Source organism: Falco punctatus (genome assembly GCF_963210335.1).
Source record: "Falco punctatus genome assembly, chromosome: 1".
In the NCBI taxonomy this organism is placed as follows: Eukaryota; Metazoa; Chordata; class Aves; order Falconiformes; family Falconidae; genus Falco; species Falco punctatus.
In genome coordinates, this window is record NC_137580.1 from 13,152,063 (window position 1) to 13,169,154 (window position 17,092).

Genomic DNA, 17,092 nt, shown 5'->3' on the forward strand with positions numbered 1-17,092 from the left:
GTACAAGCTGCGCGGCACACGCCAGCTTTACACCGTTCAGCCCCTCGCAGCCCCTCACGCTGACCAGGTGACTACGACGCCCCAGCCCCTCACCACCGCGACCCGGCGCGGAGGAGGGGGAAGGGGGCGAGCGGCCACCCCGTCCCGCCCTCGCTCCTCATTGGCCGGCGCCGCAGCGAGGGGGCGGGCGGGCGGCGGCCAGGTAGCGCGCGCGCCGTGGCCGCCCGACCCGGCGTGCCGGCTTCCTGTTTGCGCCGCTTCGCTTCCGGGTCGGCGGGGGAAGCGCTCGGCGGTGGCCGCTGGGGCCGCGGCGCTGCCTTAGCCGGGGGCGGGAGAGCGGGGCCGCCGCCGCCCGGGCGAGGGGCGGGCGGGGCGCGGGAGCGGCGGCCGCCGCCGCTACTGCTGGGCCGGCATAGCGCGGCGGGGCGGGGGGAGGGCCGCGGGGAGGCGGCGGCGGCGGCCTCTGCCGAGGCCTGGGCCGGCCCGCCGCCGCCGCCGCTCGGCCGATGCGCCCGGCGCGCCCGCCATGGACAAGATCCTGGAGGGGCTGGTGAGCTCGTCGCATCCGCTGCCGCTGAAGCGTGTGATCGTGCGGCGGGTGGTGGAGTCGGCGGAGACGCCGCTGAGCCAGGCGCAGTGCCGTGCCATGTTCGCTCTCAGCACCCGGCTGGTGCTGCAGGGCCCCGACCCCTTCCAGCGGCAGGTGGGGCGACAGGTGCTGGAGGCCTACGGCCGCTACCACCGCGACGAGTTCGAGGCCTTCTTCAACCGCGGGCTCGTTCTCGGCCTCCTGCAGCGCGGCTACGGCGAGCTGAGCAACCGCGACCCCGCCATCCTCGACTACATCCAGGCGGGGTTGCGCCTGATCATGAGCTGCCCCTCGGTGCTGGAGCTCTTCGAGCTGCTGCAGGTGGAGGCGCTGCGGCTGGTGTGCGAGCGGCCGGCGCCGCCGCTCTGCGCCCGCCTCTGCCAGCTGCTGGGCGACTTCCCGCAGTGCCTGCCCCGCGGCAGGAAGCTCTCGCTCGCCTTCTGCCAGCAGCTGGTCCGCAGCATCGCCCACTTCCAGAGCCAGGGCAGCCGGGAGGCCGAGCTGCGCCTCTACGTCTCGCAGGTAACGCAGGTCAGCGGGTTGCTGCGCAGCGTCTGGAAGGCCGAGCCCGACACGCTGCTGCCCTCCCTGCAGGAGCTCTTCGCCGTCATCTCCGCCGCCGGTGAGCGCCGCCCGCCGGGGAGCGGGGGAGGCGGGAGGGAGCCGTGCGGGGGGGAGGGGGCCCTTTGCCGGCAAAGCGGGGCTTCTCCCCGCCGCCAGCATCGGTCCCTCTGCAGGCGCTGCCTTGCAGCCGTTGCTTCCTCGCCCAGATGCTGAAATGCATCATCGTGGTGGCCGTCGAGACAGCAAAGCCTTCCCCATCCCCACGTCAGAATGAAGCTAGCGGGGAAATGGTGGCTGGTTTTGGAAAAGCTACTGTTGCAATGCTTTAGATGATAAGCTGGAACAGAGTTTTGGGTGTCCCGTTAGGGAAAAGCTAAAATGGTTGGTATCAAAAGCACCTCATCCTCCTTGTTCCCTCCAAAGAGACACCTTGGGTCTTGGAACTGTTTAGCCTACAAGAACCGGCTTGTATACTTGGGTATCGTAGGAAGCATTCACTGCCCGAGTTGATGCTGTTGTAAATAGGTCCTTCCTGACCTCAGAGATCTATGAAGTGCTGTATTAGCTGACATTAGAAAGTGTCTTTGCTGTTGAGACACTCAGGAGACTTAATGTTCAATTTTGCCATAACTGGCATGGTTAGCAGGCTGTTGTTGAGATAGGATGTGGGAAATACCAGCTGCAATGGATCATTGGCTTAATGTCAGTTATGATAAACAATTGTATGTTGCTACTTTTTAGGAAAAAAACAGACCACCAAAAAACCCCAACCCGCTTCTCAGCTCTGTTGAGGGTGGAGGAAGAAGTTGTCAGCCACTTTCTTGCATGGATATTTAGGTGGACAAAAGGAGTTAGTAATTCAGGGCTATTAATTGTCTTTAATTTGAACTTTGTTTTGTTTTGTGATGATAGAATGTTAGATGTAGGAAAGACTCATTGTCTCAAAACTGTGCAACTACAGTGAAAGTTGTAGGATAGAAGATAAAGCCTATTTTTTCCTATGGGATTTTCTAGTTACTTACATTATGGCATGTTCAACTATTACAGATTCTTCATTTGAACCTTCTGTTGCCCTGGCAAGTCTTGTGCAGCACATACCATTACAGATGATTACAGTACTCATCAGGAGCCTTACTACAGATCCAAATGTGAAAGATGCAAGTATGACTCAAGCTCTGTGCAGGTACTGTATTCCACTGTAAAGAGGGGAAAAGTCTCTTTACCTTAGTCTTGTCTTTTTTTGAAGTTGTCACTTGGGTTCCATATAAACAAACAAAAAACATTAAAAGACCAACGTTTCAAAATGGTTTTGTAAGTTAGGCTGTTTAGTATGATAAGGTAATGTATGTTTATGATACTGTGGATGTTCCTGCCATGGTTTCAGGTTAAGGCTGCTGCTTTCATTGCTAATGTGGCTTCTTTCTTATGCTTTGCTAGGGTCATGAAGAGGGTTAAATAGAAACTAAGAGGAAGCCAGCTCTGTTCATTTTAGATGACATCTTATGTTTAGATCTTCCACTGTATGGAAGGTAGCATAAACAGGAAACTTCCGTGAGTTTACTCAAGCTGACAAACAAGGCCTTATTTTCGGAAGATCAACCTTTCTGCTTTTCCAACAGGCAGTGTGGTGCTCTCATGTCATTATCTTACCTGTAGTCTCCTCTTCTGAAGGGAGGAGGCAGTTATAAATGAGTTTTACTGCTTAGTTTTGAGGCGGGTTTTCTGCTTAGATATGTTCATGATTTTTTTAGTAGGATTTGCAGGGGACAGCCTCTGTTGCTATCTTCACTCGGGCCTCCAGAGGTGTTTTGGAAAGTTCTTTAAGTAACAGAATATTAGCAATGTAGCAATGATGTAAAAACAGTTGCATATTATACTCATCACTGATCTAAACATGAGTAAACACTGAACTGTAAACTGATTTAGATGGCAATCTTGGTTAGTGTCTTCAGATATGTGAATAATAGTGATGCAGAAAGATGACAGTAGGAGAAAGATGAGGACCACCTTGGAGTTCTTTCAATTAATTTTTTAAGGCGCAAGGAAAAAGCTGCTCTTGTACACTGAAGAACAGAATAATATCTAAAGTAGTTAAGCAGGAGGCCATTAGAAATTTGTTCTATTTTTTTGTATAAAAAAACTTTCTAAAAGTCTTTTCAACTAAAAGGATTTGTCTTCTATATTATTTAACTATATCCATGCGTGTGTAGTGTAATACTTGAATGTTCATGTAGTATAGCACTTGCATATCTTAGTAAAATCCTGAGGGTTTTTTCACACTGAAAATGTTCCTCATATTTACATTAAATTGAGAAGTTGTATTTCATTCGAAAACATAAAATTAATGAGAAGAAGAAGCAGCATTAATATTGTAATTTGGGATAAGACATACTGTTTAGGGACTTTTAAAAGAATCTTTTTGACTGAGCAGATCTTAAGCAAGCTGTGTGCCCAGTCTAAAATTCAAAGGTGAGGAATTCAGAAGGATTTGTGCATGCTAATAATTTGCCAGTACTGGTGATTAATTTTCATGTTAGTGTAACTTTAACATTAATGTTGTATTACCTGCTTCAACGTGATGTGATCGTATAATTGTAGCTTTAGAACGGCTTCTTTGTATGCCCTCTGCTTAGAGAAGTAATGCAGAGCTGAGCTTTGAATATAATAGGAGTTGTTATCAAATAAGTGCTCTTTCTTAATACTAGCCACATGGTGGGTTTTTTCTTCTTGTTTTTGAAAGGGCAGTGCAATCTTATTTGCCTTGTTCATTCTTTGAAGCAATACCTGAGTCGAACCTCTGGTTCTGTTCCATGGGATTTACTTTTTGGTACCTCTTGTTATTTCTGTTTGTAGATACTCTCATGTCAATACTGTTCCAGTTTCTTTTTCTAGTTTTGGCAACTAGTAATTGCTCTCATCTGGCTTAGAGAGAAGTAATTGCAAAGGGCATAATGCATCTGGAATGTCTGGAGCACCGAATGGCAATGTTGTCATTAGGCTTGCATCATTCCTAGGAGATGCAGAATTCCAGGAACAAGAAGGTCTCCTGATGAGAGTCAGCAGAGCTTTGGTGACTGCAAAATAGAGGCCTTGTTGCTTACTTCCTAAGGGTTACTTCCATGACACTGCGGAGTCTGTCTGAAGTTGAACACAGATTAGTAAATAATCTGTAATTAGAAGACTAATAAACTGAATCTCTTCAGTGTGTGTGTGGGGTTAGATTAGTCATAGGCTCATATGAGAAAGGGTGCTTGCTTTTTGGCATCATTGAGCTGGTGCTAGTTGGCTCAGCCGGCTCATGAAGTCTTACCTGAAGCATCAGCGAGGGAAAGCAGAAATTTGTTGTCTCTTCTGGGATATATGACTACTTTAAGGGTCTACTTCAGAGTTCTTAGAGGAAATTGATTGCTTATAGTCAGTATCCTGACAAGTATATTGCTTGTTTGTGCTTTAACCCAAGTATCTTTGTTTAGAGAAAATTAAAATGTTGCCAAGGAAAACTCCAGACATGACTGGGCCCTTTGCCCTGTTGGTTAAAAAGTAAAATATTGTAAAAAATAGGTTTTTTTGTGGGGTGCCTGGTAGTCTGAGCATCTTCAGTTGTTGTTGTTTTGTTGTTTTTCTAAGCTGAGGGATTTGCACCTGAGCTGCCAGATTCTTTGATGTGGCTAAGAAGATACTTTTGTGATAGAAGTTACTGTCTGAGGTTGCACAGATAACTTTTTTTTTTTCTATTCAGAGATACCAGAAATACTGTCTTGGTTAGGTACATATGGATATTAGACATGCTTGTGTTAGTGTGATATGAGGCAGGAGGTACTCTTGAGGCCTTTAAGTTTCTCTCAATCTCGTCAAACAGGAAAAAAAATCCTCTGTATTTTTATTCATGATGATTATGTCCCATATTAATATCTGCCTTTGTTATAAAAGTGCAGTCATTGCTTGCAACAGAGCAGGAGCCAAGTAAATGCAGTTCAGAGAGGATTTAGTAACCAAAACATCTAATCTTCACCTACCAGATCTCAGATTTAATGCTTCTTGGGACAGTCTCAGGCATGTCAGCGGGTTTACTTCTGTTTCATTTTCTGGCTTTTGTTTCTGCTCTGAAGAGCATTGACTCTGCTTTTAAGATCAGGAACAGCTTTGAAGAACGGGAATTCTATCTGTATCAGTTATGCAGAGAGTGAGGCTTCTCTTCACAAGGTTAATCATACTGAAATGATAGCTGTTGTCCCATTAGTAACAATGTTGAATAGTTCAGCATTTAATTATGCTAACTAAAGATGACTCAGGATGGCCCATCACATAACCAGAGCAATGGGATGGAACAGAGGGGGGTCCAGATCCCACCCAAAAGCAGTTTTTCATTTGGAGTTCAGCGTTGGTGAAAGTGCACACAGTCTACAAAACAGTAGTCAACAGTGGTTCTAATGTCAGACTCTACAGAATACTCTTTACTTGTCTAAAAAGTTAATTAAGAAACTCAACTATTTTTGTTATTAGGCTTAAATTAACTGTGCAGGTGTTTGTGCCACTGCTGAAAAATATAAAGCCTACAAATTGGGGAGGGGATTGGTTTGAAGGTGATAGGAGTATGAGGTTTGGAGCCCATTTTTTAGCTTGAGGTTAATTCTTTGCAGGCAAAAGCCGTTTTGGCCCACTTGTTTGATTCTGTGTTCTAGAAAGTATGTGGCAAGGGTGCTCAGAATAAACATGTTTGAATCGAGTATCTTCAGGAAATGAGACCTTTGTGTAAGTTCAGAGCATCGATTATGATGTCATGGGGTTTTTTTTTGTAATAACATGGAACAAACCAAGTAAGATCTGTGCTTGATCAGTCCTAATGATTCCTTATTTTAGACAAACCTTTGAACGTTATATTTGCAGATAGTATGTGATCCTAAGATATACATTTCAGAATGTGTTATTGTACATTTTTGAGATGCAAATTGTAAACACTACGTAGATTTAGGTTGTTTATGGTAATACTGTTATCCCAAATCTGGGTTCTGCCCCCAGTGAGCAAGAGCCCATCCACACACAGCAGCTGAGATTTTTGTTTATTGCATGTCTGGGCAGAGCTGGGTGGTAAATCCACACAGCTAACACACCTCTTAACAGAGAGTAAAACATTGTATTCATGTTGAACAATTGTTTGCAATTATGTTTAGTCACACTTAATTTTCATTGGTTCTTATGAGCCTTGTCTCCATTTAATGGTACATTCTTTTTTACCAGCATGTTCTGTGGGGAGGGGGCTTTGTTAGTAGGGGGGTTTCTTTGCTCGAGGGTGGATCTTTTACTATGCCAATTAGGATAGTTCAGCCATCTTTCAAGTCATTTTGTGTTTAGTCTCATTAACCATTTGTTTCTCCTTGAGCTTACCTTGTTACTACATATTTATAGTGCCTGTTCCTTCTCCCAAGGCCATGTTTTGTTAACTGCTTGTGAGGATTTAACTAACATCCTCTGTTTTCAAATCCTTTCTTGTTTTTCTGTATAGATACTGACATATTTATTTTTTCTTTTCTTTCTCTTTCTTTTTTTAAGTAAATAATTCTTCTATCAGTACAGCATGTCCAGTTGCATGTCTGGTGTTGCTAGAGGCTGTGATTTTCTTTTGAGTTTGGAATCTGAGGACCGAAACCCTGATTTCAGTCTGTTTGAAGCTCTCTTAATCTCCAGGGGGAGTATAAGACCTTACAGTCTTGCTTCAGATTGATGATCATAAACTATGCTGATTTGTAGACTCTTTATTAGACTGGTTACTTGTAACCTGTTCAGTTCTGTGCTAGAATTTAATGTCTTAAAATAATTAATCTTTATGAGGAGCTTTATCAGAAAAGAAGGAAAGAAATCCACTTCTAGCTTCCTGTTTTCATAGAATCATCGAATGGAATCACAGCATTGCACAGATTGAGTGGAGGCTTTGGAAGTCATCTGGTTCAGCCCTGCTTGAAGCAGGGCAGCTTCAAAGTCAGGCAGTGCTGCGCAGGGCCTTGTCCAGTTGAGTTGAAAGCTTTCTGCCAGGATGGAGGTGCTTTGGCCTTACTGTATAACTTGTTTCAATGTCTGACCACTCTCATGGTAAAAGGTTTTTCCTTCCACTTAATTAGTGGTGCCTCATCTGGTTTGAAGAAGGGAATCTTGGGGACAATTAAAGAAAATCCAAAATATTGCCAAGTAAAATCTCAGAAGAACGAAGCCTAAATCTCATGGTTTAGCTGGTACTGCCTTACAATATCATCTGTGTCTTAGAATTGCTTTAACTGATCTGCCTTTCTGCTTTAAGTGTTAGTGGAAATTGTCTATTAATTTAGAAGGATAGAATACCCCTATTTTCCATTGCTGATGTTTCACTATATTTTCTAGGTACAGATAAAGTCTCTTTGTTATATCATTTTTTTTAGCTGTAGTGAAATTCTTCCTATTGGGGTGTGTATAGATCCCAGGCTGCTGGTAGCTATTATAAGATCCTGGTAGTGCCTGCTGCCATGTATTTAAAATTACTAGATTTTACCTTATTAACTGAGAATATTTAAGTTGGCTTCCAGGAAGGTAGTTCTTCCTTTTCAAATTTAGGCTTATTAGTCAGTTTTGTTCTGGTTTGGTTTAATAGCTGTAGAAGTGGAGGTTCCCATATACAGGCACATTTTCACCTTCAGTAGTAAGTTTCTACCACAAAATGAAAATATTAGCTTAATGTCTATAAAACCAGAGTTCATACTCTTAAATAACAAGCAACAATAATGTACATAATACTTGATTTTATGTGCTTATGTATTGGAGGGGGTTGTATTTTTATGTCATGTGTTAAACAGATTATTGTTAGAGTTAAATGACGTGAGATATAATCAAAATTATTTTATTACTCGCTTAACTTTCTTGCGTTACTTCTTGTTTGTGTGTGTAACTTATCTGGGTTATATATAATCTTTTTGTTGAGATTAAAATTAGTGCTGTATTGGATTTTTTGTTTAGTTTTATTTTTTATTTTTCATTAATCTTTCAGAATGATTGACTGGTTATCCTGGCCTCTGGCTCAGCATGTGGAAACATGGGTGATTGCACTGCTGAAAGGACTGGCTGCAGTACAGAAATTTACAATCCTCATCGATGTTACTCTGCTTAAGATTGAATTGGTATGTGTGAAAAGAACATTCAAAATTGAAGGAGAAGTAAAGGAATTTGTAACAGCCGTGTAATTGCATAACATCTTTTGTATTGCGACAGGTATCTTACTATTCTGCAAAGATGATGTAAATGTATCTATCGCTTTCAATTGCATGTAATGATTCTGTCTCTTTCAAATGGTTGTGAATTTAGAGATTTGTTTACATTTCTACTGAAACTTCACTATTTAGATTTACTAAAATAAATGTTTGGGATTTTTTAGGTCTTTAATCGACTTTGGTTTCCTCTAGTGAGGCCTGGTGCCCTCGCTGTCCTTTCCCACATGTTACTCAGTTTTCAGCATTCTCCAGAAGCTTTTCATTTGGTAAGTAACTAAAAAATGTTTTTTTGAATTCTTTGAAATGTCATTCACATCTGAATTCTAAAGTGGGCGTAGAGAGTAACGGAATTGAGGCACTTGGATTTCGTATTTGTTTCAGGTTTCCAGCATCAGATTTCTGTGGTTCACAGAGCACTAGGCATTCTAACTTCGAGGTTCAACTTTAATCTTTAACTGGAAACAAATATTATTCTCCCTAGTATGTACATATTTCTGGCAGTAGCATCTGGACACTGCATTCTGTCTTTGACCATGTACTTCTGGAAATATTTTTGTTATGTGAAGCCACTGATAAAGTTGGGCTGCAAGTAGACTTCCAAGAACAACTGTTTGGGGTAAACAGATAACCAGTTATCTGCTATATATAACCTAGTCACCCTGGATAGGTGCATGAGGCCCAAGAAGTACTTCAGTTTAAGAAAGCTATGCTATCTGTATTTTAGTGTTCATGTGGGCAAACTGAAGGACACTCACTATTTTTAATGGCCACTCTTCAAAATGCAGTTTTCCAGTTAAAGCAGTAGATGCTAGGGTATGACGATCTTACTACAGAAAGAAACAAACAGTCCATGTTAATACAGAAAGAAGTCTTGTGCCTTCCCCGTTCTCATACTTTGTGTTCAGCTTCAAGTTTTAAGTGAAATACACATCTTTCAGACTGAACCATAGTAAGTAACAGCCTGGCACACTGTTTCTCTAAGCTCTCCCCAGGGTTCTTGGGCCTGAAAGGGTCACAAACCCTTTGATTAGTGTCAAGAGTAATTGCCTTATGGCTGTTACGCGTTTTTTAGTGATAGAAGTCTGAAGTTTCTCCTCCCTTTGCTGCCTTAATATTGGCCTAGGGTAGAAATTAGTTTGAAAGAGCAAAGTAGCTTTGAATAGGCTTAAACACAAATATTTCGTATATTTACTGTCTTGCTGTTCTCCTTTGTTCCTGAGACAAAACTGTCATGAAAAAAATGTAAAGTATGAGATGTCTTACTCTAGAAATAGTTGTTTGCTTTCAGATGGAAAATTTCTGCCGTGGGTTGCATGCAGTACTTCGTGTCCATTTTCCCTCCATTTTAAACATTCTTCACTATCATTTTTTCAGCTGCTGCTGTCACTTAGTATCTGATAATATTTTCCCGGACTTAAACTACTTGTTTACTTTTTTATAATAAATGTTCTGAAGGCTTAAATGCACATTTGATAAATATACATTATTTTGCAGTGCACCTGAGCTTATGTTCCCCTTCCCTATGCTTGAACATAGTTAGCATAAATTACTTTTTATATATATAGAGAGCACTGTCTTGCACTTATATAGTATGGGTGCAGAGTTTATCATGATGTGTACTACAGAATTTTAAAATCTGCTGATACATAAAATTTTAATTTGGCCTCAAGCCAGAAGCAATACTTCTGTATGTATTCAAAGTGTAACTTTCAGTATTATGCAGCATGCTGTAAGTAAGAACTTGGCTTGCAGGTTGAGAAATTGTACTTTTTCTGTTCTTCCCATGTGCTTTGTCTGTGCAAAATTATTGTATCTTAGATCTACTTTATATAAATTCAGTTCTTGGAGCTCAATAGTTTCTTACTGCAGTGTACCCACATTTATAAAGTGAAAGAAAGAAATTTTTCATTGCAACTTTCGCTGTTTACTTGGTAGTACATTGAACACTTAATCTCTGTGTTTTCATTTTTAAACTGTGGATACCTTGCTTACAGGAAGAGTAGGGTTTGTTCCTCTGAGATGTAAAAATATTCCTTATACTTAGAGAACAACAGATTTCTGAAGAGCTGGCAAATGAGTATTTTGCACCTGGCCCCTTTTACTTTGGTGTTTTAAAGTATATTTATTCCTGTAATTGGTATACTTCACTAAAATTATGATAACTATATTATTTTTGTTCTGCATTTCATGTCTTTACTATCAAACAATATATAAGCTAATTTATGATGAGCCCATCCACTTTTTTCACAGTTAAGCCGTTTTGATAACTTGGAAACAGACAGAAGTATCTAAAATACTTCCATTCACAGTGAGAAGTCCCTACTCTTCGGGACTGCATTGAAGTAACTTTCTACTTGAGGTTTTAAGACTAATATTAAAAGAAGTCTCATCAATTTAAAAATACACACAGAGCTGCGCTGAAGAAGGGGAAGGAGGTGGAGTTAACACTTCACATTTGTACCCAATTTCAAATGGTAATGAACCTGAACTAATCCTCACATAAATTACCATATCTGTGGTAAGCTTTTTTTAGCTTATTAGTAAATTACTGTCTTGGCTTCTTGAGCCTAGCTCCCTCGCTAGGTGGAGCTGTGAGCCAGTTTCCATCTTGTCAACTGAAATATCATGGCTGTATTCATTGCGTTCAGATCGCAAGCATCTTACTCTGCTTAAGGAAAATGGAGAGGTTTGTTTTAAAAACTGTATCTATAAAATTAAACAGGATACTGTACTGTTAGTGGTGGCAAAAAGCAAAATGTTTGCTGTTAATATCCTTAATAAGGTGAGTACTTTGGTGGCTTGACTGGTTAAAATCTTAATGTGCATTTTCTATATCCATGAAGTTCCAAAACTTGATATGTGAGCTAAAGAGCATTGGATAATTAATTGGTCTGTTTCAAAATTGTCATGGGTAAAGAATAATGCATGTTTGTTTCTCAGCCACTTCTTGTTTAAGAACAAAAGGTCCCCTGTCACTTGGCATGTGTGAAACAATAAAGTTGTTTGTAGAACAACAAAAACAACTGGAAAAATGCAGTTAACACCCTTTTTTGTTTGTTTTCCCATTCAGATTGTCCCACATGTGGTTGGTTTGGTTCATTCCTTCAAAAGAGATGGCTTACCTTCCAGTACTGCCTTTCTGATGCAGTTGACTGAGTTGATACATTGCATGATGTATCATTATTCAGGATTTCCAGAGCTCTATGAACCCATTCTGGAAGCTGTTAAGGTATATTAGGAATATTAAGCGGGTGGAAAGTTTTTGTTTCGTTACTTCCAATATGAAAGCTATAACCCCATAGATCTAAAATCTTTAGAACTTCTGCTAGGAGAAAGGAGGTAGCCACATAATTTAATGTCAACTCTTAACTGCATTTGGAATACGCTAGAGAAATTGTCCTCAGTGTCCATGATAAAATGACAGCAGGCTTTAAGAAAAGCTTGAAGTTAGATCCTTTGTTAAAAGTAAAATGTGATTTCTTAAGCCTCACATACCTATTAATATGCTTTTGTGAGGTTTATTCAAGGCACTTCATTTCAGCCCAAGCTAGAAACTAACTCTTCAAATAAAAGTTCAGAGCACTAATAGTATTGAAGAGCAGTAGGTTCTGAGGAGTACTTGGCATGGTGTTAATCTTCGGCTAGCTCCAGAAGACCATTGTTAAGCATAACATCTTAATACTGCGGTCAGTATTGCATGCCTGTGTGGGTAAAGGGTGCTAGTCTGTGCTGTTTCAAAGCAAAATTTAGCTTTCTGTAGATAAATACTTAAGTGCATTATGCACTTAAAAATAAATTTTAAAAAAGCCAACACCCTAAACCAAAAAACTGTTGAAAACGTGAAACAAAACCAAAGAAAACCCACAAAAAGTCACTGGGTATTACTGCCTAAGTTTATAGCAGTGTTAAATGTTTTGATGTTTTAAAAGCCCTTGTCAGCTTAATTCCAAGTATTCTGGAGTTTATTCTTCCATTCTTACATTTTGATTTGACAGAGCAGTTATGTATTTCTAGCAGAATAGAGGATGCGTTAGGGTTCTATTAAAGCTTGAAATATGAAAGGTAGTTTTTCGTGGCAGAAAGGATTCTGTGAATGTGCAGGTCAAAAGTGACCACTAGCCCCTTATTCTTGCTATTTAAGAACTGAATAAAGAAAGCTTTGAAGAAGGCGGATGGGGTGGGGTTTGTGGTGTGTATCTTCTAGGCTATCAAGGTTAGCAAGACCCTGAAGGAGAATATGGGAACGAGCGAAGATGTAAGAATGTTGAATGGAAGGACCTACTACAGAAACCTATTAAGTGTGTTAAATGTTTCTCTCTTAGGATATGCCCAAACCCACTGAAGAGAAGATTAAGTTAATTCTCAGCCAGAGTGCTTGGACTTCTCAATCCAGTTCTTTGCCGTCTTGTTTATCTAGACTTTCTGGAAAATCTGAAACTGGGAAGACAGGCCTAATTAATCTAGGAAACACTTGCTACATGAACAGTGTTATTCAGGCACTTTTTATGGCTACGGAGTAAGTCCATTTCAACAGCTCTTTTCATTGCAAATAAACAAATGCAACTATTGTTGCATTCTTGCTTTTCACAGATTGACGTGTCCTGGGGTGTCTCAGTTTACTAGAGCTGGGTGGGTTTCTTTTCACTTGGTTACTGGTTGCTTCGTTGAAAGTCCAGCTCTGTGAAACTGCAATTTTAGTCATTAAAAATCCTGATCCTTCTGTCTAGTCTCAAAAGATAAGTCCCTTTTTCCTCAGTCCTTGATCCCTTTGGTATTGTAAGAGTTTATGGTACTACTTTTGTTATAATCTGGAAGCTATTAAATTTTTTTTTTACTGTCTCTAGCCCATTCTTAAACATTTAAATGTTTAAACAAATGGGCTTTTTGCAGTGTTAGTTCCTACTGTACAATAGTTTGGCATCTGCGCTCGAGCAGAATCCAGGTATTGAAGGGAAGTGTTACATGCTTTGCTTTCTTTCAAATTGAAGAATTTTCTGAGCTGAAATGTTGTTAGACATTGTTAGTATTGTTGTTAGACATCTAGCAAGGAAACTAATGTAATCTATTTATTTTTTTTTCAGTTTCAGAAGACATGTTTTGTCTCTGAATCTAAATGGGTGTAATTCACTAATGAGAAAATTACAGCATCTTTTTGCGTTTTTGGCCCATACCCAGGTATGTCAGTTCATTTCATCTGTTCTTTTTTTAAGCCTGGATCTATATAACAAAATTTAGGAACAAAGATGATGTCATGGGAGTCCTCTTGAGTATATTAAAAATGTAAGTGTGATAGATTTGTAGGGGAATGAGTCTGCCTCCAAATGTTCACATGGTGTGAATGGACTTAAAGAAATGTATATTTCATAAGTGGAACATCTTGGCATTGTGTTATTTCTATAAATGGACAGTAACATGTTTTTGAGAAGCCAAAATGAAAAAAATCTAAGAATTTACTTGGTATACAAGCTGACTTAACATAACTTTCTGCGATAAACTGTGGTTTTCTGCAGTGATTTTTACACTAAATTTTATTGTAAGTCAAATTCTGATCATTATTGTTCACAATATTTTGTTAGTGATAGAAAGCCATAAGACACTTCTGTTCTCTTTGATAAATAAAAATAAACTTGTGAAGGGGATGAGGCTGAATCACCTTCAACAATAAACTGGTACTTAGGAAATACTGGTGTTTTTCTGAAGAAAGAAAGCTTTTTTTAAGCTTGCCAGCAAGATCAGTAACTGGTATTACACAGCTGGTTGACACTCACTACACATTTTGTATTTGCCTGCAGGATCTGTTACTTTTATCTTTGTACTAGAGGTGATTAATACAAAATTATTGTCTCGTCCTATGATTAATTGTTCTAAAAGTTTGTGTACCATGTGTTTCATAATGTTCCTCTAGGATAATGTAGTCCAAAGTTCAGTGGTCAATATCACAGTAATATAAACAGTTTTTTAGGTAATTCTTGTCTGTCCCTCTCCTACACAGAGGGAGGCGTATGCTCCTAGAATTTTCTTTGAGGCTTCCAGACCACCGTGGTTCACTCCTCGATCCCAGCAGGATTGCTCAGAATATCTCAGATTCCTACTAGACAGGTACAGTTACTGTGCCGTTAATGGGAATGAATCTACCCTTATCACAATATTGAACTGTTAGGAGTGGCCATCTAACAGTTCCACTGCATGCGTGAGGGCCAGGAATTTTGGGCCTCATTCCTGGCTGTCTCTGGTTTTCTATATTGTCTATGAAACACTCTGCATCATGGATTAAATCTGTGGTAAATCTGGGTACCATCTTGTATGCATGTTATTTAAAGCAGGTTATAGTGATAGCAGTGTTCCATTTTTACAAATCTAAACTTGGGTGTTAGTCGTGGTCCCATTGTAAAATCCACGTGGTTGCTGAAAGCAGTTTAGTCGTGCATCTGGAATTTCATGTTGGTGGAGACAGCTATATTTCATACAGGTCAGAAGTCATGGAGAGGTGTACATGCACTTATAACCAGTTTAATAAACAAGCAAATTAACTGTGGAACAGATAAAAATACCTATGTTTATTAGTAGCCCTCTTATTTTGGCTTGATGAGATGTGGCTTAAGCAGTATTGCTTTATGACACATTTCATTTCGGGAGAAGATTAGCTCAATAGTGAAGTACTGTTGGGGTTTTCTGTTGTTGTGGTGTTTTTTTCCTCCCCTGTCTTGGGTTTCTTTTTTGGTTTGTTTTTTCTTGTAGTTTCTTAACTTTCTTGGCTAAAAAATCCTGACCTTTTCTTTGGAAATAGTCTGGCACTAGATAAATAGCTACTTGTTCTCTTAAGAAAGTCTGACATACAGAACCAGTCAACTGGTAAACTGATTTATTAAGATAATGTAATGGTAAATAACAAAAATGTTGTTTGGCTTTTTTTTAAATACTTTCCAGTTCTCTCAGTATATCCATTGTGTTCTGTTACATATAATGAAACCCACATTAAATGCATTTGTGTTTTTCTCATACTCTGTTTTGGATAGTACTGATCTGTTGTATGGTTCAGCTTGCTTACATTTAAAAAGCTATTTGTTATTTTTTATATAAGACACTTCTAGCTGCTTAACCATATTTTACTATATGTGTACTATATATAAAACATAATATTTAACTGTATTAACTATATTTTTTGGCATAACTGGAGAAAAAAGTCTGAAATAGTGCAGCGATATTTGGAAAATAGCACAGCTACTTGGATTTATTTTTCTTTGTCTTCAGGCTGCATGAAGAAGAGAGAACCTTGAAAGCCTTGTCTTCAGCAAAGACTTCTGAAAGTATAATGAATGAAGAGTCCCAGACACAAGAAGCTGTCCATAAAGCACAGGTATTTGCTGAAGCACTTTGTATGGGAAGTGAGGAAAGAACTCTGATAGAGAAGATGTTTGGAGGAAAATTGAAGACTACTATATGCTGTTTGAACTGCAAAAGTATGTCTCAAAAGGAAGAAGCTTTCACAGATCTCTCTCTGGCTTTCTGTCCTCCAACATCGTTGGATAACGTTGGCCCAAAATGTATGGAACATTCTGAAGTGGAAGACGACTATATGGTGCAAACTAATACTTTAGCAACTAGTCCTGCTGGAGAAACACCCCTCAATAATTCGGAAGTAAATGGTGGATGTGACACAATAATAAATGAAGGAACCATGAAAGATTTTTCTACTGAGCCAAACTCTGAGAATACGACAAATTCTGAACTCAACAAAGTTCAAGATAATAGGGATATGTCTCAGACACTAGTAGGTAAAAACACCTTGTCAGTTACAGACTTACTGAATTATTTTCTGGCACCTGAAATCCTCAGTGGAGACAATAAGTATTATTGTGAAAAGTGTGCCTCTCTACAGAATGCTGAGAAAACTATGCAAATCATTGAGGAACCTGAATACCTCATTCTCACTCTTTTGAGATTTTCATATGATCCAAAGTGTCATATAAGGCGCAAAATCTTGGACAATGTGTCTCTGCCACTTGTTTTAGAACTGCCAGTCAAAAGAGCAACATCGGCTTTAGCTGTAGTTTCTGGAGGTTGGTCTGTTGGTGTTGAGATTTCTGATATTGGAGAAAATCTTGCTAAAAAACTGAAGCCCTCAGGTGCTGATGAAGTGACCTGCCCACAACTGGTGCCCTACACGTTAAGCTCTGTGGTGGTGCATTCCGGTGTATCCTCTGAAAGTGGACATTATTACTCATATGCTAGAAATGTTACTGGACCAGGGCCTTCAGGACTCTGCCACCAGTCTACAGCTCTTTCTTTAGTCTCTCCTCAGGATAAGTTGTTGACAGAGAAGAGTCCTTGTACTGTTGTAGAAAATGAGCTGGATGCTGAGATGCCAAAAGAATGGTTTCTGTTCAATGACAGCAGAGTGACATTTACCTCATTTCAGTCGGTCCAGAAAATTACCAGTAGATTTCCAAAGGACACTGCTTATGTTCTGTTTTACAAAAAACAAAATAGTACCTGTGGCTTCAACACCAATTCAGCAAATGGACTCTGGGTAAATGGAGACCCTCCCCTACAAAAAGACCTCATGGATGCAATTACGAAAGATAACAAACTGTACTTGCAGGTAAGATGGAAATTGTATATGAAGAGTGATCTTCTTAAAACTCACAAGAGGCAGTCTAAAAGAAAGAAAAAGTTAGCTTTTAAATATTCCGGTATATTATCCTTA

At 40.1% G+C, this 17,092-nt stretch overlaps 1 protein-coding gene across 1 annotated transcript in view; it reads left to right on the forward strand.

The window, feature by feature from the left end:
* The first annotated feature begins 371 nt into the window (after positions 1-371).
* The window catches only part of USP38 (ubiquitin specific peptidase 38), a 30,067-nt gene continuing 13,346 nt past the window's right edge, over positions 372-17,092 (forward strand). The window contains exons 1-9 of the mRNA XM_080401931.1: positions 372-1,211; positions 2,201-2,336; positions 8,166-8,295; positions 8,550-8,651; positions 11,456-11,614; positions 12,708-12,901; positions 13,467-13,560; positions 14,378-14,484; positions 15,637-16,987. Of these exons, the coding sequence (XP_080258057.1) occupies positions 527-1,211; positions 2,201-2,336; positions 8,166-8,295; positions 8,550-8,651; positions 11,456-11,614; positions 12,708-12,901; positions 13,467-13,560; positions 14,378-14,484; positions 15,637-16,987 (2,958 nt within the window). The 5' untranslated portion in view covers positions 372-526. The remainder of the gene's footprint in view (positions 1,212-2,200; positions 2,337-8,165; positions 8,296-8,549; positions 8,652-11,455; positions 11,615-12,707; positions 12,902-13,466; positions 13,561-14,377; positions 14,485-15,636; positions 16,988-17,092) is intronic.